This window comes from Anomaloglossus baeobatrachus, chromosome 5 (genome assembly GCF_048569485.1).
Source record: "Anomaloglossus baeobatrachus isolate aAnoBae1 chromosome 5, aAnoBae1.hap1, whole genome shotgun sequence".
Lineage (NCBI taxonomy): Eukaryota > Metazoa > Chordata > Amphibia > Anura > Aromobatidae > Anomaloglossus > Anomaloglossus baeobatrachus.
This window is the reverse complement of record NC_134357.1, coordinates 588,316,347-588,338,821: the sequence shown is the minus strand read 5'-3', so window position 1 is coordinate 588,338,821 and position 22,475 is coordinate 588,316,347. Positions and strand designations below refer to the sequence as shown.

At 43.3% G+C, this 22,475-nt stretch overlaps 1 protein-coding gene across 2 annotated transcripts; it reads right to left on the bottom strand.

Moving 5' to 3' along the window:
• Positions 1-11,519: 11,519 nt before the first annotated feature.
• Positions 11,520-19,723, bottom strand: LOC142312489 (uncharacterized). Of its 2 annotated transcripts, none has more exons than XM_075351433.1 (4): positions 19,622-19,723; positions 19,231-19,538; positions 18,943-19,033; positions 11,520-12,447 (listed from the first exon to the last, which is right to left on the bottom strand). In XM_075351433.1, the coding sequence occupies exons 1-4, from the start codon at positions 19,704-19,706 to the stop codon at positions 11,612-11,614; spliced, it is 1,320 nt and encodes a 439-aa protein (XP_075207548.1). In that variant the 5' UTR covers positions 19,707-19,723; the 3' UTR covers positions 11,520-11,611. The 2 variants fall into 2 exon arrangements, with proteins under 2 accessions (XP_075207548.1, XP_075207549.1); XM_075351434.1 differs by having other exon boundaries at positions 19,231-19,328.
• Between the last annotated feature and the right edge of the window lie 2,752 nt (positions 19,724-22,475).

The window sequence follows — 22,475 nt, the reverse complement described above, 5'->3', positions numbered from 1 at the left end:
ATTGCCATCCGTGCCCTTAGGAATCCATGGGGTGGTTGAGGATACATTGAGCCAGTTCACACAATATAAGTATATCATTGGCGGCAGTGTGCGCTTCTCCGTTGGTCTGAAAATCTTCGCGCAATCTCCCTACTGTCAAATAACGGTGCATGCATGGTGACACCATTCACTGGTGCATGACACGAAGGCGGGGCTCTGACGGGCAGGTGGCTTGCGCGGAAAGAGGACGCCAGCGGACATGCGCCGAGATACTGCCGCGATTGGCCACATAATGACATGTGACTAATCAGGTCCTACAGGTTAAAAGGGACATCCTGCCGGGACATGGCAACGCTCCATGACGAAACAACCAATGCGAAACGCGTGTTAGGGCAGCAGCACAGACCACTGGCACACCCACTGTGGGTAAATTTATTTATAGCCTGTCCAATTTATTGCACCTCCTTCGAATCTGATGGAATACATCTGCTAATATTGTATGCGGAGCATATGACAAATTGTACATATGTCGTGCCTGTAATGGATCTTAACCTATATATGAGGGCGATTGGTGGACACCCATTCAGACTTCTCTTTTAGACCTGGATATTTTGAAATTAGGGCTTTTAGATGGGAATACCCCTTTAACTCTTTTTGGATATACTTGAGAATGTCACAATTTTAATACATTGGAATAAATGTCGCGGGCGGAGGAGGGGACGCTGCGCTCTCCCACTGCTCGGGTCCGGCTTCTGCTGCTCGGTGGTGGCTCGAGCGGTGGGCTGGATCCCGGGGACTCGAGCAGCACTCCTCGCCCGTGAGTGAAAAGGGGGTTTTGATTGTGGGGATTTGGTTATTGTCCGTGACTCCACCCACGGTTGTGGTGATATTGGTGACACCACCGCTGCTCTGGACGGGGATCCCGGGAGCGGTGACAGGGAGCAGCTTTGATGTTAGTTCTCCCCTCCGTGGGTAGGGGGTTGGTTGTCCCGGGGCCCGGTGATTGGGTAGGGATGGATGGCAAGCGGGTTACAGGGCCTGGTGAGGTGCAGGGTCGCGGGGGCAGCGCTGTGCCGTACGGCACGGTGATACTCACTCAGCCAATGATGAGGACACAGTTCTCGGTAAAACACACGGCTGGATGGATGGGTCCCACAGACGGCTGCGGTGTTGTTTCTCCCGGCAGGTTGATGGTGACTGCCTTTCCCTGCACCTAAGTACTGTAAACGGTTCCAATGGGTTCCCACCGGTAACCCGCTCCTCAGCTTGGATATGGGCTGGAGGAGCCCCTTTTGCCCGCAGGCTCTGGCCCTGGGAACTTTAGCCTTGGCGGTGACTGTGTTTCCCGCTCTCGGTTGGACGGTTGCCTTCTGTCGGGACTTGGCTGCTGGGAAACCCAGGAGGTTCCCTTCGCTGACGGATTTGGCAAATTCACGGCGACTCCTAGCCTTGCCGGGGTCCGTAAGCCCCTGCCAGATGGTGCTGGCTTCTCTTTGCGTACCGGTCCGGTACCGCCGGGCCACCACCCGTCCACGGTCCTTACGGCAAACTCCGATAGGCCACTCCTGCAAACGGTCACCACCGTCTGCCAACCTTGCTGATCCGTCCGAGCCACACACCCGGAGCAACTTCAGTCTGCTCAACTGCTACTTTTCTCCTTCCACTTTCACTTCCCTAACTGATCTGCACTCTTTTCCCGCCTCGAGGACTGTGTACTTCTCGGTGGGCGGGACCAACCGCCTGGCCCACCCCCTGGTGTGATCATCAGCCCCTGGAGGAAGGCAACAAGGGTTTTGTGTCTGACTTCGGTGTGCCTGACCGGGAGTGTGGGGTGTGTTGGTGTTGTTCTCTGTGGCCCCTGGCTTGTCCAGGGCGCCACACAAAGTTCACTATGTGTTTTTTAGCGCTTAGTAGGGTTGACTAAGCGCTCATCCCATCCACTCCCTACCTAGGGCTCAGTGAAAGGGCCAGGTATACTGCTCGGTGCATATGTGCAGAACCTATCTAGTGTGATCAGGGGAGCCAGGGGCCAGTGGAAGATTTGGTCAGGAGTCACCATCTCCCCCTTCCCTAGACACAGGGTTTCCCTTTCCTGTTGCTATATGCATGGTACTTCCCCATAACTAGCATGACACAAGATAGCTCTCGGGCTAAATTCAGGTGAAGTTAGGAAAGTAAAGTGAGGACATTGCTTCTTGTAAGATTGCCCCTGAATCAACCATTTATCAGCAAATCATGAACTTCAAAGGGAAAGGTTTAATTGCTGTGAAAAAGGCTTCAGACAATCTAAGTGGGTCCAGCAAGTAACAGGACCCATTTTCTAAAGAGTATAAAGTTACGGGATCAATTTGACACCAGTGCTGAGCTTGCTTAGGAATAGCAGCAGGCAGGTGTCAGTGCATCAGTGCATGCAGTGCAATGAAGCTAAGGCTTTTGGAGGCTGGTCTGTTGTCAAGAAAGGCAGAAAATTAGCCACTTTTCTCCAAGAAAAACATCAAGGACAGACTGGCGTCCTGGAGGAAGTAGAGGGATTGGACTGCAGAGGACTGAAGTAAAGTTTTTTTTTCTCTGGTGAAGACCCCTTCAGATTGTTTGGGTCACCTGAAAGAATAATTTTCCAGACAAGTAACGGTGGGCACTACCATAAATCTTGTATCAAGCATCTAAGACCATTCATGTATGGTGTTGCTTTTTATTCAAGGCAATAGCCTCAGAACATTGCCATGAACAAAGAATCTAAAAAGCTTCCAAGAGCAACTTCTCCTAAAGATCCAGACACAAGTTAGTAATAAACAATGCTGTTTACGGCATGATGGAGCATCAAGTAATAACTCAGTGACTCGTTGACCAAAATATTGAAGTTTTGGGTCTGTGACAAGGAATAACCCATATCTCAATCCCATTGAAAAGTCCTTAACAAGTGTGTGGACAATCAAACATACTTTACAGAAATTATGAAAGACTCCATGCACGGATTAGCCTATAGTGAAGATGACTGATATGCTCACGCAACGGCGGAAAGAAGACCGGACGGCAAGAGGTGGGGTAGACAAAGAAGTGAATATTAGCTTTTTTTTTATCAATACTTCCCTCATCAGCACCTCTCTGCCCGCTATCTAGTCCTCTTCTTTCACCCATATCTCTGCCCTCTTCATCACTGGTCAGGACTTTCCACTGTATTCAGGACTCAGGGGTCACTTAGAGGCTGCAGATGCAGCGTTTCATGGTGGGAGAGGACCAGATGGTGGGAAGTGAGCAGCGTAGTGGATGGAGAGGTGAGCCATGGGTATTTGTTTTTTGTTTGCGTCTTACATTCATAACTAGGAGATGCTTGTAAGTCAGAGATTCCTAAGTTGGGAACTGACTGTACCATAGAAACAAAGAACTAAAAGATCTAAACACACTGAAGCAGCATTATATATGTAAGAATACTACAGTGAAAAAGTATATAAATAAGAAAACAAAGCTCCTCAATAGGCTTCTGTTGTCAATTCCATCAGAGATCTGTCCCTAGAAGTGTTTCTGGACTCCCTCTGGTGGCTAGTGCTGGTAGTGAGTTTGATTCTGCATCTGTCACTCAGACAGGTGTAGAAGATTATTGCTGTTTCAGCTAGCCTATTGAGTCCAGCCTGGGGGTATAAAGGAAAGCTGTCTCTGTCTAACCTTTGCCGGTGATAATTGTTTTTGCCTCATGAGAAGATGTCCTGAATCCTTGTCCTCCAGCCTTTGGGCTTTTTGCCTGCCTCTTTAGGTTTTTGTTTTACCTTTTGAGCCTTTTTTGGATTCAACAGCAGATATTTGTTCCTTTGTATCGGTTCTGTTTCCATGTCATCCTGAGTCTGCAGCAATGCCTGATAAGTATTTTGCTGTCTTGGTCTGGGCTTGGTTGGGGCTGAATTTGCACTGAAGGGCTTCCCTGCTTGATTTATGCCTTTTCCTGAACCTGTGTTTGAGAATATTTCCTTTTGTTTCTTGCTGGTGAATAAGTGCTTTTCCTACACCATTTTTAGAGAGCAATTTATTGTTGTTACTCCCGGTCTGATCAGGATTTGTATTTTTGTATCTCATGTGTTTTTTGTAGTTATCATTTCTATTACATTTGCATTCTCCATTTAAATGTATTTGAATAAGAGTTCCTGATATACCAGGAGGAAGATCGTGTGACCTTTAAGGGAATATTTTTTTAATCAGGTATTGGTATTTTTTCAGGGATTTTGCTGGCTGCAACCAGTAATCTATCATATCCTTTTGTACCTAGCTAGCAGTGTCTCACTTATCCCTATACTTTCCATCTGTGTGTTGTTTTTTCCTGATTTATTGCTCTCAGTGAGAGAAACAAAATTATAATTTTGTAGTTGTGATACTTTTTAATGGCATCACCATTGTTATATGTTGGCGGCTTTTTACTTTCTTTTGGGGATCTTCCGAGGCAAGTCAGGATTCCTCATTTCATCTTTGAGGTTAGCTAATTCTCTGGCGGTAACGAGGCGTCTAGGTTGGTTAGGAACGCTCTACCACTACTTCTAGTTGTGTTGTAGTCAGGAGATTGCAGACAGCTAAGCTTCCAACTACTTTTTGTGCATTATCTTCAACCTTTTAATGGGATTTTTGTACATCTTTTTGCGGTGTCCTGACCATAACAGGCTTCAATAATCACAGCATTAGCATATGTATAGAGACAAGCATAAGACATCACACTCAACGCGTTTCACCTTTTTTATTTTCTTTCCAAAGGTTCCTTCTTCTCAGCCTAGATAGGTCCATTAGGGTCTTTTCTGGCTAGATAGGTTCACCATGGTCTTCTCTGCCTAGATAGGTTCACGTGGGTATTCTCTGCCTAGATAGATCCACCAGGATATTCTCTGCCTAGATAGGTCCACCATTTTCTTCTTGCCTAGGTAGGTCTACCAGGGTCTTCTTTGCCTAGATAGCTTTACCAGGGTATTTTCTGCGTACATAGGTCCACCACAGGGTCTTCTCCGACATTTTCTTGATTGTATCAAGCCATCCGGTTGCTGGTCTTCCTCTTCGCCTTGTTCCTTCTATTCTTCTGACAATGATGTCCTTCTCCAGTGATTGGTTTCTTTTTATGATGTGTCCAAAGTAGGTAGTTGTAGCTTGGTGATCCTTGCTTTGAGTGACATGTCTGCCTAGATTTGTTCCAAAGTTGATGTTTTTGTTCTTCTTGTTCAGGAGTCACTTACTAAATAGTACTTAGCTCAGAAAATGCTAAGAGTGGTGGCACATTGATAATTAAGTGGTCCCCAGTCCCAATGTACAATGAAGGAGACTCCTTCCATGAATGGTGTCAGTCACCTAATTACCACCATGCAGATGAAACTGTACAGCTAGAAGCAACGACATTAACAAAGACCAAGCGTTCAACCACGCAATCCAGGTCCGGACCGTTTGCTATCAATGCTGGTCATGTGAGTTAAACACATGATAAAATAAGGACTAGATTCTGGTTGCTGGAATACTTAAAGAGATACAAAGTACTAATTGGTAAACGGTCCAAATAATCGCCTTCGGGTGTCATAATGGGTAAAAATACATTAATTCATGGTGGAGTGGTTGAAGTTGATCCATGATTTTATACACTAAAAATAAGTATGTAGATCAATAGAAGGCCTATAGCATGGAATGTAGTGATACATACAGTGGATGAAATAAGTATTGAACACTTCACTAATTTTCTAAGTAAATATATTTCGAAAGATGCTATTGACATAGTTTTCTCACCAGATGTCGGTAACAACACATCCAATCTACTCAGGCCAAGGAATGAAACAATAGATGTGGATAAATTATGCGTAATAATGAGAATTGACACAGTGAAAAAGTATTGAACACATTACTGAAACTTATTTAACCCCTTCACGACCGGCCGATTTTTCGCTTTCCGTTTTTTTTTTTCGCCATTCTTTTTCTGAGAGACGTAATTTTTTTATTTTTCAGTCAATATGGTCATGTGAGGGCTCATTTTTTTGCGGAACGAGCTGTACTTTTAAATGAAACCATAAGTTTTACCATATAGTGTACTGGAAAACGGCAAAAAAATTCCAAATGTAGAAAAATTGCAAAAAAAAGTGCGATAGCACTATTGTTTTTGAGATATTTTATTCACTGTGTTCACTATATGGTAAAACTGATGTGTGGGTGTGATGCCTCAGGTCAGTGCGAGTTCGTAGACACCAAACATGTATAGGTTTACTTTTATATAAGGGGTTAAAAAAATTGGAAGTTTGACCGAAAAAAGTGGCGCACGTTTTACGCCATATTCCGTGACCCGTATCGTTCTCATTTTTCGGGATCTATGGCTCAATGACTGCTTATTTTTTGCGTCTCGAGCTGACATTTTTAACGGTACCATTTTTGCGCAGATGCTACGTTTTGATCGCCTCTTATAGCATTTTGCGCAAAAGTTGTGGCGACAAAAAACCATCGTTTTGGCGTTTGGAATTTTTTTGCCGCTATGCCGTATACTGATCAGATTAATTGATTTTATATTTTGATAGATCGGGCGTTTCTGAACGCGGCGATACCAAATGTGTGTATATTTTTTATTTTTTTAACCCTTTAATTTTCAATGGGGCGAATGGGGGGGTGATTTGAACTTTTAGTTTGTTTTTTTAATTTTTTAAAACTTTTTTTAACTTTTTTTTTTTTATTTTACTAGTCCCCCTAGGGGGCTATTGCGATCAGCATTCCGATCGCTCTGCACTATCTGCTGATCACAGCTACAAGGCTGTAAACAGCAGATACGCTCTCTTTCTCTTTTGCTGTGCCACTGGCACAGCGAAAGTGAAAGCAATTCATGTGTAGTACAGGAGTCATCACATGACCCTGTGCTACCATGACAACTATCGGAAGTCACGTGATAGCGTCACGTGACTTCTGGTATCGGGCGGTAAGTAAAAGTTTACCGCGATCGCGCTTATAATGGCGCTGTCACATATTGACAGCGCCATTTAAGGGGTTAAACGGCACGAGCAGATAACGATTCTGCTCGTGCCTAGCAGGCACACATCTCAGCTGTGAAAATCAGCTGAGATGTGCGCCGATCGCGGCATGCTGCCGCCGGCAGACCGCGGGCAGTAACATTATGACCGCTAGGACGTAATTTTACGGCCTGCGGTCGTTAAGGGGGTAATACTTTGTACAAAAGCCTTTGTTGTTGATGAAGCTTTAGATGCCTCTTGTATGGAGATACTAGTCGCCTCCATTGCTCAGGTGTGATTAAGGCCCATTCTTCCACACAATCTCTCTTCAGATCCTGCAGGTCCCAGCTCCTTCTATGAAATCTGAGCTTTAGTTCTTTCCATAAATTTTCTATTGGATTCAGCTCTGGTGATCGGCTCGGCCATTCTAGCAGATTTATTTTCTTTCTCTGAAATCAATTGAGCATTTCCTTGGACGCGTGCTTGGGATCATTGACTTGCTGAAATTTCCACCCTCGTTTCATCTTCATCATCCTGGTAGATGGCAGCAGATTTTTATCAGGAATGTCTCAATACATTTGTCCATTCATCCTTCCCTCAGTTATATGAAGTTTGCAAGTGCCGTCTGCTGAAAACCTGTTTCACACCATGATGTTCCCACCTACAAACTTCACTGTTGTTGGTGCTTTTCGGGTGATTTGCCTTTTGGCCTCCATGATGTGTATTATGCCATCCAAACAGTTAAATTTTGGTCTCCTCTGACCAGACTATATTCTCCTAGTATTTCACAGATTTGTCTAAATGTTGTTGAACAAACTTTAAAAGCTCTTGAGCATTATTTTTGTTCAGCAATGGAGTCTTGCGTGGTGAGTGTGCATAAAGGCCATGGAGAGGGAGTACATTACTTACTGTATTCTGTGAAACAATTGTAGCACAGGTGGTTCTTGGCTCTTGACAACTCTTGTGATAATTATTTTCACTCATCTGTCTGAAATCTTGTGGGGAGCACCTGGTTCCAGTTTATGTTTTTTCCACTTGTGGATTATAGCCCCACAGTGCTCACTGGATGCTTTAGTAGTCTAGAAGTTCTTCTGAAACCAATTCCATCAGTATGTTTTGCAAGAATAAGGTTGCGAAAGTCTTGAGACAGCTCACTGGTTTTACCCATCATGAGATGTTTCTTGTGTGGCACCTTCATAATGAGACACCTTTTTAAAGGATATCAGTTGAAACTGCTGATATTATTAGTTTTCGCTAAGTAGCAGAATTACTTTCTAATTACTGATAGGTTTTAGCTGGTGTCATGACTTTCCATGGCTATTTGCACCTCTATTTCATGTGTGTAATACTTTTTCCCTGCGTTATTTTTCATTATTACACATAACTTAATTTATGGAAATCTATGGTTTTATTTCTTTGCCTGTGAGGAATGGATGGGTTGTTACTGACATACGGTGAGGAATTCAAGTCAATATCACCTTTAGAAATATATTTTCTTTAGGTGACGTGTTCAATACGTAATTAACACGCTATATAATAGCTACTATATTAAGACCCAGATTTATGCCTAATAGATATAAATAAGCAGTTTCCAAAGTAATATATATTGGGGAGATAGGTGAATAAAATCAAATACAAATATGGGTCAGTGGGTTATAGGCAGATAACCGGATCCTTTCTAAGAATCATCTAGAGATTATTTCACAACGGTAACTGTCCATTAAGGCCCATCAGATTCATGGTCCTCATGCAATCGATCCATATTTTTTGTGTTTTATGAGTAATATTTTTCTGTGAGGTTTTTTTTCCTCTATACTTCATTATCTACTTCAACAAGTTAAAAATAAGGTACTTAGTACTCAATGTAGCCAATTTGTCATAAGCCCAACAGTCAGCGACAAGGCGTACCCCATTGTTGAGACCCTATCCACAAATGCCTTTACCTGGGCTAATCTAGTTTCTAGTAATCTAGTAATGAAGTTACAAATTTCTTATATTCAATGTTTACCTAGTATTGTATTACAATGGGCAGAGGCATTCAAGGTTAAGTTCCCACCAACGCGGTACGTCTTGTTTCTGGCTGTTGGGCTTATCACAAATTTCATTAATATAGGACCAATACAAACTTTGTAAACTATGATCCCTTGGTGTAAACAACAGGTAATTGAAATGGTTTACCTGATGGAGAACTGACGCAAAGTCCAAACAAGAGGCTTAGAGGTGACACTTCTCACCCTTGTGGGAATAATCCTTTCTCTTTTCGGATGTCTAACGTAAACATACTGGTGCCTGAGTCCAGATATGAATATTGATGTTTTTGTGACAGGTATAGGTCCGTTAGTTATAGACCTATAGTATAGGTCCTATAGTTATGGGAGATACATTTTCGACATCGTGATCCCAAGGGGAACGGAATACATATACTTGCACGGTGGTGCTGCCTGGATCAGCCCAAAACTACTATCAGCCTGATGGATGGGGTTTTATATGCCATGTGTCCCATATGTGGAAATTTAAAAACATGAAAGGAAACATGGCATATAAGGTATATATCTTCTACCTGGGACCTCCAGGGGAGCAGATATCCTGAATATAGAAGTTCCCATTATTTTTGGACCCACTCTTCATCCTATTGAGTAGGTCCCATCTAAGGTTACCAAGGGGAGGTTTGTGGGAGTGACTCATAGCTAATAAATATAGATTCTGCATTATGGTCCTTGTTCAATACTGGAAGGTACAGTTTGCTGTAGGATTGTTCCATTTTCGTAATAGAAGCACTTCCTTTCATATAAAAGAATTGCGCCATCCCTGCAGCATCAAATTTAGTACTTTTGTTTTGTTTATACAATTACATAAAATAAAAAGAGACAAACTGTATGGTTTTGTTCCCTTTGCAATATCTTTTGTATATTTTTATAAACCGCCTACTTTTTGGATTAAATATATGAAACGTAATAGCTTCATTCCTCTTGCTCTATAAACTACATCCCTGAGGTCTCGTGAGGCCAAACGTTACCAGTCGGACAGTATTAGTAGTAGCAGCTAGTTTTTCCTAGGTTATGGTGAAGCTTGGTAGTAACCGTACTGAAATATAGATATATTCCATGAGTTATGCGGGCTTTATACGAGACGATATATTGTGCGATATGTCGTCGGGGTCACGGTTTTCGTGACGCACATCCGGCATAGCGCACGACGTCGTCTCGTGTGACACCTCTGAGCGACGCAGTATCGCTCACAAATCGTGAGTCGTGTACTCGTCGTTAACTTTCATAATATCGTTTATTTTCATGGGTGCAGGTTGTTCGTTTCCGTGGCATCACACGTTGCTCCGTGTGACACCACGGTAACGATGAACACAGCGTACCTGCGTCTCACAGCACCCGCCGGCTTAATGGAAGGAAGGAAGGAGGTGGGCGGGATGTTTACATCTCGCTCATCTCCGCCCTTCCGCTTCTATTGGCCGTCTGCCGTCGCTGTGACGCCGAACGTCCCTCCCACTTCAGGAAGCGGACGTTCGTCGCCCACAGCGAGGTCGTCCGTAAAGTAAGTGCGTGTGACAGGGGATAAACGAGTTTGTGCACCACGGGCAGCGATTTGCCCATGACGCAAAAATGACAGGGGTGGGTACGATCGCTCGTGCTATCGCACGATAGATCGACTCGTGTAATGCAGGCTTTAGTATCTGAAGTGTATGTACTATACATTCACTGTGAAATCACCTAATAAATCGGCTTAGTAGCAAAAGCAGCCATTGCCTCGTCCATCAATCGTCAGTCAATTGTGTATTTCCCTGAAAATTGGAGACCTTGGACTCTTGTTCGTGATAAGCTGGTCACAGCGATGGGATATCTACGTGATTTCCCCAGTAGTCCTGACATAGTGTCACATGGTATTCTTTTCTGAACTCAACAGATGTCATGGCGCCTTCTGCAGAGTCTGACATGCCCCCTGGTGCTTTTGAGATCCTCACTAAGAGCCGAGCGTCAACCTGTTGTGTGTTCTTACTAAAGATTAGTCTAGCTGGAGTTAATTTCTGCTGGCCTGTGAATTGCTGCTAGGAACATGGGTTTCTGGAGACCTTATCATGGCTGCCTCCGTCCTTCAAAAGATGGCAGAATCTTCTCCTCCATATCAATAATAATAGCTTTTGCAATTCCAGACTATGTGCATGGTGATCCAGCTTCTGGTGAACTGCTGTATCCTATTCTGGCGTGTTGTGGAAATATTCTAGTCGTTTATTTCCTTACTTTTCTTTATTTCCTCCTGAGCACGTTTTGTTTATTCCTCTGTGAGTGATTGCTGGGAGTTTGAGTTTTGTTTTCACCCAGTCTGTCTTTACGTGTGGGATTTACCACTCCAATCCTGGTCCTCTCCTGGTGTGGGGGAATAGACCTAGGGCTGATCAGGAGTCAGGGCTATGCTGGTGGTCCAGACCTCTTCACCTTCAGAAGTACCTCTGGAATAAGGGACAGTTAGGGCCCCCTAGCCTAAAGGCCAGTTTAGGATCACCTGTTCCCAGTTACTAAGTTACCCTCATGACACACAGGTCTTTGAATACAGCTAAAAAAGTGTTTTTATTATATGAGTGTATAAAAAAACAAACAACAAATTCCTCCCCCTGTGTGAGTTCTTTGAGGTCTGTGACATTATTTCAGAGTAAAACATTTTTAATGTAGAGGACATAATCATTATTGCTTAGCCGCCATATGAGTTTTTAGATGGACAATAAGACTTGCTTTCCAACTAAAACATTTCTCACATTCTGGGCATGAAAATGGCTTCTCAGCTTCATGACATTTTTGATGTCTAACGAGATCTACTTTATCCCTATAAGATTTCCCACATTCTAAACATGAATATGGTTTCTCCCCTCTGTGGCAGTTCTGATGGACAGCAAAAGCAAATTTATTGCTAAAAGATTTGTCACATTGTAAACATGTATATGGTTTCTCCCCAGTGTTAATTTTCTCATACGTTCTAAGAGTTGATTTCTGCTTAAAACATGTTTCGTCTTCTAAAGATGAAAACGGCTTCTCCCCTGTGTGAATTCTCTCATGTGTGTTAAGTGTTGATTTACGCTTAAAACGTTTTCCACATTCTAAACATGAATACGGCTTCTTCCTTTTGTGAGTTTTCTTATGCTTAACAGGATCTGATTTCCAATAAAAGCATTTTCCACAATCTGGGCATGAAAATGATTTCTCCTCTGTATAGATTATCTGATGTGTAATAAGATTTGATTTGTTACAAAATAAATTCCCACAGTCTGAACATAAAAATAGGTCCACTCCTGCGTCAGCGTTTTGCTCTTCGACACCTCTTTCATGATTTTCATTTTGCTTAACAGCCTGTGATGAACCAGAAGAGAAGACTTGTTGATCAGATGATAGATCATTCCTGTGAAGGGGTGCGGGTATATCTGGGATAATGGCTTGCTCTTCATAAGTATCTGGTGTGATAACACAATCTTCAGCTTTAAATTCTGAGAATATCAGATGCGTATCTGAGTTCCTAGTAAAAATATCTGCCAAGAACAAAATAGGTATATTTTTTAATAATGGAAATTAACATTTCTATATAAGATAGAAAACGCAGATGCCGAAACAGATCTCCATCTAATACAGTAGATCAATCACTAGAGACAAAAGAATTGAGGCAACGTTGAAGTGCTTAGCAGAAGAGAGGGGAGCAGAATTTGATCAATACCAGCCTACTTTGGCACAAATAACCAAACTTTTTCTTTTTTTAGCCATTGCATTGTAGGAATAATAACTAGCAATGAGCATATTCGCAGATACTCGTGATCTGCGGGTCAAAAAAAAAAATCACGATTCGGGCCCGGAATTGATCCCGGATATCTGGTTAGACCCCATATAAGTCTATGGGGACCTGAATCCGGCGCTTTAAAATGGTTATAGAAGGGATATGGGGATTGAAGCAAGCATGGTATACTTACCGAGTCTCCCGTGCAGCTGTAACTATTTTCAGGGCCACTCATTACCCTCATGCATATGCACTGATTTCCCCGCTCACCGGCGGTTCCGATGTCTGTGATTGGTTACAGTCAGACAGCACTCCCAGCCCGTGTGACAGCGTGTTTGACTGCAACCAATCACAGGCAGTGTGTGTGTCCATATTGGTGTAAAAATATATAAATAAATAAGTTATCATAGGGTTCCCACGTATTATGATACCCAGCACAGATAAAGCATATGGATACAGGCTGCAGCCCCCAGCCGTGCGCTTATCTTGGCCGTGTCTCAAAATAAGAGGAACGCGTTTATTTTTAATTATTTTAAATAATAAAAAAAATGTTGTGCAGTTCCCCACATTTTGATACCCATCACTGATACAGCTAACAGCTGGGGGTGGTATTCTCAGGCTGGGGAGGTCCATGGTTATTGTACCTTACCTAGGTAAAAAAAAAATAGCAAGCTAAAGTTGCCCAGGATTGTTGCATCTATTAGATGCGACAATTCCGGAACTTTACCTGGCTCATCCCAATTGCCCTGGTGCTGTGGTAAATTGGGTAATAAAAAGTTAATGACAGTTCACAGCTGCCATTAAGCCTTAGATTACTAATGGGAAGCGTCTATAAGACCCCCTCCCCATGATTATTCTGTAAGTGAAAACAAATAAAAATAAACACCAAAATAATTCTTTATTTCAAATGAAATGCAAAATAAACCCACCCTATTTCATCCCTTTTTTAACTCTCAAAATACTCCTGCAGGTTCAACGTAATCTACAGGAGGTCCCATATCGATTCCAGCTCTGCTGCATACACACTGAAGGCACAATGCAGGGACACAGAGCATGACCACACGCTGTGCGCTTCAGGCAGAGACTGATCAGCAGCGATGAGCGGTGAAGTCACTCAGGTTATTTGCGGTCGCAGCTGGAGGTTCCCACAGTCCTCCACACCTGTGACTGCAGATAACCTGACCTCATTAATCTCAGTGACCTGATTTCAGGTGAGGTCACAGACCTGCATAACTTGGCAGAAAACTGTTTTTTTTTTTGCCAAGCGATGCAGAATTGGTGATATGATTTATACACTATATCCCTGCAACTTTTGTCAAAAAAATGCACCAAAACACAAAGCGACTTTTTTAGCAGGAGATGCAGATTTGGTCCAGGAATACGATCTATAAATTTCAACACCAAATTTGCCTCTGTCGGCATAAAACTGCACAAAAACGGTTTTCACACATTTTCGGTGCGGTTTTCTGTCAAGAGGTACAAATTTGGTACTAAAATGTCTGCACCAGATTTCAGCATTAAATTTGCATCTCTTGGTAGAAAGCCATACCGAAACGGCATCAAAACAGTTTTTGTGCAGTTTTTTGCCAAAAGATGCATATTTGGTGCTGAAATTTATACACCATATTCCTACATCAAACCTGCATCTCCTGGCAAAAAAAAAATTAAATAAAAAAATTGCATCACTATCACATCAAAACCACTTGATGCTTTGATATGTTTTTTTTTGCCAGAAGATGCAGATTTGGTGCAGAAATATGGTGTATAAATTATAGCACCAAATCTGCATCTCTTCGCAAAAAAAAAGTTTTCTGTCAAGATATGCAGGTCTTTGAACTCACATGTGTGTCACCTATGTTTGCATAGGTGTGACACGTACCCGAGAAAACACAGGTCTTTGAAATAGATTTTCTAGATTCATCTGTATCCAACGCTGTTTTCTTCAGCTCTGCTGCCTCCCACTTCTCACCGCCACTCATTATATTCATTGCACTGAGAACCTGGAAGTCAGAGCATTGCGGGGACAGCGCCAGGGACCGCACCTCCGAGGACAATAGGTGAGTGTCCAGCAAGCAGTGTGTGTGCAGTGACGTCCAGAAGGTCATCGGATTTCCCAATTTACTCTGACACCCGCGCTACAGTAGGTGTCAAGACGGTGACCTCACGGGTTCATCAGAGTTCATTGGGAACTCTGATGACCTCTTGGACGTCACTGCACACACACTGTTTGCTGAATACTCACCTGTCCCCGCGGTGCTGTCCTTGGCGGTGCTGTCATCACAATGCTCTGGTTTCGAACGCCGAGGTGCAGTGAATAATCAATGAATATAATGAGCGGCGGTCAGAAACAGGAGGCAGCAGAGCCGAAGAAAAAAGCGCTGGATACAGGTGAATATAAAAAATCTTTTTATTTCAAAGACCCGTGTTTTTGCCGGTACTTGTCACTTGGATCACATCAGTGTGCAATCCGTGTAACACCTGTGCTGCCCGAGAAAAAATAGACATGTCTCCGTGTGTGCGTGCGGGGCCACGAGGGGTCACACGGTTCGTGTGAAAACACGGCCGTATAAGTAACAGCATAGAATAACATGGGTACATGTGCATTTGTGTTAAAAATGGATGTCACACGGACGTCTGAAACCGGCCTAAGGGGCATATATGGCCATCCACCTCTGCAGTAGCCGTGGGGTTTTAATTTAAGAAAAAAGATGGAGGTCTGCGTCCATGCTTGGATTTTAGAGAGATTAATAAGATCACGGTTAAATAAGATCACGGTTCGCAATCCATGTCCTTTACCTCTTATACCTGATCAGTTTAATAAACTAGCTGGAGCCAAATGGTTTCCTAAACTTGATCTTAGGGGCACATAACTGCATATGTATTCGGCAAGGTCATGAGTGGAAAACCGCGTTCAATACACCCGATGGTCACTTTGAAAGAAAATTTAGTGATGCCGTTCAGGTTGACTATTGCTCCAGCTATTTTTCAGAACTTAATGACATTTTTTGTCCTGTGATAGGTAGATTTGTTTTGATTTATTTGGATGACATATTGATTTACACACATTCTCAACAGAAGCATCATGAGCATATTTGACAGGTTCTTCAAATTCTTAGTGACAATTGTTTATTTGCAAAACTGGAGCAATGTAAATTCGAGGTTCAACAGGTACATTTTTGGGGGTCATTCAGTTTGTTCATTGGGGTTTCAGCTGGACCCCATAAAGGCAAAGGCCATCTTGGATTGGATACAACCTACTAACCATAAAATGTTGCAGAGATTCTTAGATTGCACTAATTCCTATGAATAGTGCATTAAGAATTTCTCATTATTGTAACCCTCTTACCGATATGCCCAAGAAGGGTACAGACTTTTCCTCTTGTTCTAAAAAGACTGTTGAGGCCTTTGCTGCTCACAAGAAAGCCTTCTCTAAGGCTCTTGTCTTCAGTCAAAGCAAGAATAATTTGCCTTTTGTGGTCAAGGTAGATGCCACTTCTGTGAGGATGGTGTGTTTCTTTCACAAAAGCAAGATGGTTACCTTCATCCTTGTGCTTTTGTTTCTCATAAGTTCTACAAGCAGAGTCTTAACTATGATATGGGGGACCGGGAGAGTCTGGCAGTTAAGAGAGCATTTGAGGAGTTTACACATTGGTTAGAGGGGGCTAAACATAAGGTGATAGTCTTTACCGACCATAAAAACCTGCTGTATGTTGACGCTGCCAAATGTCTAAACACAAGACTGGCCCGTTAAGTCTTTTTTGCCCGGTTTGAACTTTTAGTGACTTATCTCCCTGGATCTAATGCCGGCATCACACGGTACGATATATCGGGCGATATGTCGTCGGGGTCACGCCGTTAGTGACGCACATCCGGCATCGTTTGACATATCATTCCGTGTGACACCTCCGAACGACTGTGAACGAGCAAAAATACTCACCTTATCGTTGCTCGTTGACACGTCGTTCATTTTCAAAATGTCGGTCCTCCTTCTGTGCTCCGGTTGTTCATCGTTCCCGAGGCAGCACACATCACTCCGTGTGACACCCCGGGAACACACAATTACAGACAAAAAAAATCCATTTACCTGTGGCCAAACATTTCTGTGCTTCAGGACACAACATAAACCATATGAAAGTTGTCATATTAAAAGGCAACTTCAGATCACAGAGCCATCGCAGGGTCTGGGAATACAAATTCATCACAATGTTTAACTCTGTGGACACAGGACTCAACCTGTCAGAAGGATTTATGGCCCATTGCAAAATCTGAGGAGTCTGCTCCAGAGACTACTAGGGCATCAGGCCTCTGATCCTACATGGATATTGGGACAATAAAACTCTCACACCACTAATCAAAGCTAATTAAGGATTCACTTTCTAAGCTCAGTGTTTGTTTATTTAAATGTCTTTTATTCTGCCATCCCTCTGCTCTGTTTGTGCATATATTTGTGTTTCTTCAGATATTTTGTCATACCATGCCTGATGAAGAGACCTGAGATGTCTCGAAAGCTTGCTTTGTAACATCACTTTATTTTATTTTAGTTAGCCATTAAAAGGTATCACAAGATTATAATTTTGTTCCTCTCACTGAGAACATTCAATAAAATTACCCCGGGAATGACGAACACAGCTTACCTGCGTCCCGCCGGCAATACGGAAGGAAGGAGGTGGACGGGATGTTATGTCCCGCTTATCTCTGCCCCTCCGCTTATATTGGGCAGCCGCTGTGTGACGTCGCTGTGACGCCGAACGTCCTTCCCCCTTCAGGAAGAGGATGTTCGCCGCCCACAGCGACGTCGTCCGGGAGATAAGTGCGTGTGACAGGGGGTTAACGACTTTGTGCGCCACGGGCAACTAATTTCCCGTGACGCAAAAACGACGGGGGCGGGTGTGATCGCACGATAGATCGTACATGACCCCAGCCTAAGAATGGGAAGGCTCATCCTTGGTCACCTAGGTTTTTCCAGAGTTGAGATTCTTATTGAAGGGTTGGTGGTGGGTGCTCTATTCATTTATCTCAGACAGTACATTCAGGAGGCCCAGGGTAGTGCACCAGAGAAATTGTCTGTGAACAAACTTTTTGTACCATCCTCTTTACAGACAAATCTCTTAATTAAGTGCATGATTCCAGGTTGGCTGGTCACCCAAATTCTTCTGCCATTGGAGAGCTATTTCGAGAGTCTTTTGGTGGCTGAACACTCGTAAGGATGTTGATGAATATGTCTGTAAATGCAGGGTTTGTGCCAAAGCATCTCACCAGTCACCTGCGGGTTTCTATTACCTAATGAGGTCTCGTCTTAGCCCTAGGCACACTTGTCCATGGACTTCATCACTGATCTACCCAATTCTTGTGGTAATACTGTAGTGTGGGTGGAGGTGGAACGTTTCAGCAAGATGGTTCATTTGGTTCCTCTTCAAAGATTGCTAAGGCTAAAGGCTGGTTTGCACGCAGCGACAGTGCTAGCAATGTCGCTCGTGAAAGCACCCGCCCCCGTCGTTTGTGTGTCACGTGCAAATCGCTGCCCATGGCGCACAATATCGCCGGTACGCGTAACACGTACTTACATTCTTAGCGATGTCGCTGTGGCCGGCGAACATCCTCTTTTTTAAGGGGGAGGTTCGTGCGCCGTCACAGCGACGTAACACAGCGGTCCGCCAATAGAAGTGGAGGGGCGTAGACCAGCCGCATTAATGACATGCTCACCTCGTTGCCAGAGGACGCAGGAACGCTGCTGTTCACTGTCATGCCTTGGATTTGATCCAACAACTTCCTGTTTTGTGCCCCATTTCCCTCTCCACTGAGCCACAGTGAGGTTCGGTCACTGTCCTGGTTCTGAACACTTTGTTTGTATGTTCATTGCCTTTCTGCTAACAAGTGTTTCCAATGCTGTAATTCAATCTGCCCTACCACCCGGTGGGTGTAACTATTTTATACTTCCCTGGATTTCTATTTCCCGCTGGTGATATTTCTGAAGTGGACCCTGGTTGGAATCACAGCTTGTCTGCCAAGTCTAACGGATTCTTTAGGAGGTACGCGGAACCCTCAATGGCCACTTATGAAGCAAAGGACCAAGTGGTCATCTGACTCATTCAGTTAGGACTGTTTCAGTCTGCGCAGGGGCATTTTAGGGACCTCTAGTCTGTACAACAACCGGGCGGGTAAGGTGTAATAGTTTTAAGTTAAACCAAACGTTACATTGCATTCCACATGTGCACGTGAGTGCGCATAGCATCTGCATTTAGTGGTCACTACTCACCTGGGCGGTTATCTGTAGGAATCTCCTCTTTACTCCGCGCATCACCCCGCACATATGTCTCTGTAGTATTAATATGGGACAGATCTCCCCCCTGAAACAAATATTGTAAAAGTCACAGACAAATGGAGAAGTTACATCTATGATCAGCTCTAATCCTGCCATCTCCACCACTCTCATTACACAAGTATAACACATATAATACTGGAGGATAAAACAAGACTGAGCACAAGACCTTCACAGCCGTCTACACATCATAGGGGGATTTCATGGCACCTTCTCTCCATCTACCTGATGATCCTGAGGAACATCCGGAACTTCTTGTTTACAGTCCTGTGGGAGAAGAGGACGGGGACATCTCTCTGGCGTTGTCCTCTTACTGGATAGAACTGGAGGAGACACATCCTGAGGAACATCGGGATCTTCTTGTTTACAGTCCTGTGGGAGAAGAGGACGGGGACATCTCTCTGGCGTTGTCCTCTTACTGGATAGAACTGGAGGAGACACATCCTGAGGAACATCGGGATCTTCTTGTTTACAGTCCTGTGGGAGAAGAGGACGGGGACATCTCTCTGGCGTTGTCCTCTTACTGGATAGACCTGGAGGAGACACATACAGGGACTGAATTCATTCCTTACATACAGATAATTATAGGCCGTGTGTATTTAGTCCTGTCTATTACCTGGTGATGTGAGGGGCTGGGGATCCTCCATCATGGCGTCCTTGTACAGATCTTTGTGTCCTTCTAAATACTCCCACTCCTCCATGGAGAAATAGACGGTGACGTCCTGACTCCTTATAGGAACCTGACACATACAATGATACCGTCACCCCCGATCCCTTCATAGCGTTACTGTATAATGTCCCAGCATTCCCAGCAGTGTCACCTCTCCAGTCAGCAGCTCAATCATCTTGTAGGTGAGTTCTAGGATCTTCTGGTCATTGATGTCCTCATGTATCGGGGGGTGAGGTGGAGGCCCCGTGATTGGGCTCAGGGGTCTTCCCCATCCCTCAGACACAGGGGCCTGACAGCGCTCACTAGAGGTCTTCTTCACTACTGTGTAATCCTGGTTATGGAGAGACACAGTAATAAATCTCACTCCAGACATTTCCAGAGTCCTCACCTCTCCAGTTCTGTCCATCTGTTATTCCCATAGATAAGAATGATGTAATGTGACGTCATCAGAATCTCACCTCTCCAGTAACCCGGAAGAGGATCTCTAGGGTGAGGTGTATGATCCTCTCCATAATCTTGTCCCGGTCCATCTCCATCCGTGACAAGTTAAGGTGAATTCTGTAGACAATATCAACTAAAATGATCGCATTTATTTGGAACCGGATTGGAAACAGAATAAGACAATGTAAAATCATTTAGTTTTTAGTGTTTATTGCCAGTCTTCCCATTTGTACTTTATTCTTTTAATTTAAAGGTTTTTTTATATGTGTTTATATTTGTCATTGTGGTTTGGGGTATGTAGTTTTTTTGGTTGATTCATTATTTGCGATTATTTAAAAAGTCAAAACATTTTTGATCAAATGTAACCCAAGCCTCCCCTTCTTCTCGCCTTTGATGTTTTTGACAGCTTAGCCGCTTTTTGCTATGAAAAGAATGCAAAAAAAACTAAGAGACAAAAGGTTTTGGACTTTGCAAAATTCATGAACCAAGTTTGCCATTTCTAACAATTTAGCACAAAAATTTCAACTGAAGCCATAAAAGAAGGAAAGAAGCTTAAAAAAAAGCTACATAATGATGAGTCGGGCCCTAAGTGTTTTATCTTTTAATAAATATATGTTGGTATCGTAATATAATGACCAAAAGCAAAACATCATGGTATTTCTACCACGGAGAGAACAGGGTAGAAGTAGAACTCCGAGAAACAGTGGCAGAGTTGTCGGAGCCCAACAGTATGAAGCTATCGGAGCCCGTCCCGTGGACATTATATTATTTTGGGCTATTCATTTTTCTTAAGGGTACCTTACATGCTGCGATATCGGTACCGATATCGCTAGCGAGCGTATTCACCCCTGTCAGTTGTGCGACACTGGCAAATCGCTGCCCGTGGCACACAACATCACTAACACCTGTCACACGGACTTACCTTCCCTGCGACGTCACTCTGGCCAGCGATCCGCCTCCTTTCTAAGGGGGCGGTTCGTGCGGCGTCACAGCGACGTCACATGGCAGGCGTCCAATAGAAGCGGAGGGGCGGAGATGAGCGGCCGGAACATGCCGCCCACCTTCTTCCTTCCGCATTGCTGGTGGACGGAGGTAAGGAGATGTTCGTCGTTCCTGCGGTGTCACACATAGCGATGTGTGCTGCCTCGGGAGCGACGAACAACATCGTACCTGCAACAGCAACGATATTTGGAAAAGGAGCGACGTGTCAACGAGCAATGATTTGGGCAGCAGCACTGGGCCCGAGGCTCCTGGAAGGCTTATGACGCCCAAACCACTCACCATCTTCACGTAAATGACGGGTGGCCCGTAGCTGTGGACACTAAGCTGTGGAAGCCACACTCACTCTGAAAAGATTTTGGATCTCGGCAGTCTCGTCTTGTTGGTTTCAAGAAGCTGCACTTCAAACCAAAACAGCCATTACATCCCGCCTGACTCCCGTTTATTTGAAGGTGTATGTACAAGTGTGTATCTCAATAAATTAGAATATCATCAAAAATGTATTTATTTCAGCAATTCAATACAAAAAGTCAAAAACATATATTATACAGAGTCATTGCACACAGAGGGATCTATTCCTATATATTATATAGAGTCATTACACACAGAGGGATCTATTCCTATATATTATATAGAGTCATTACACACAGAGGGATCTATTCCTATATATTATATAGAGTCATTACACACAGAGGGATCTATTCCTATATATTATATAGAGTCATTACACACAGAGGGATCTATTCCTATATATTATATAGAGTCATTACACACAGAGGGATCTATTCCTATATATTATATAGAGTCATTACACACAGAGGGATCTATTTCTATATATTATATAGAGTCATTACACGCAGAGGGATCTATTCCTATATATCATATAGTCATTACACACAGAGGGATCTATTCCTATATATTATATAGTCATTACACACAGAGGGATCTATTACTATATATTATATAGAATCAGTACACACAGAGGGATCTATTCCTATATATTATATAGAATCATTACACACAGAGGGATCTATTCCTATATATATTATATAGAGTCATTACACACAGAGGGATCTATTCCTATATATTATATAGTCATTACACACAGAGGGATCTATTCCTATATATTATATAGAGTCAGTACACACAGAGGGATCTATTCCTATATATTATATAGAGTCATTACACACAGAGGGCTCTATTCCTATATATTATATAGAGTCAGTACACACAGAGGGATCTATTCCTATATATTATATAGAGTCATTACACACAGAGGGCTCTATTCCTATATATTATATAGTCATTACACACAGAGGGCTCTATTCCTATATATTATACAGTGCCTACAAGTAGTATT

What these genes read in the sequence shown, in the direction of transcription:
- LOC142312489 (XM_075351433.1), bottom strand. Translation starts at nt 19,706, where the DNA reads ATGGAGGAGTGGGAGTATTTAGAAGGACACAAAGATCTGTACAAGGAC. An exon ending in CCAGCCCCTCACATCACCAG is followed by an intron (nt 19,539 to 19,621) that starts GTAATAGACAGG and finishes TGTCTCCTCCAG; the next exon opens with GTCTATCCAGTAAGAGGACA. An exon ending in ATGTTCCTCAGGATCATCAG is followed by an intron (nt 19,034 to 19,230) that starts GTAGATGGAGAG and finishes TATTTGTTTCAG; the next exon opens with GGGGGAGATCTGTCCCATAT.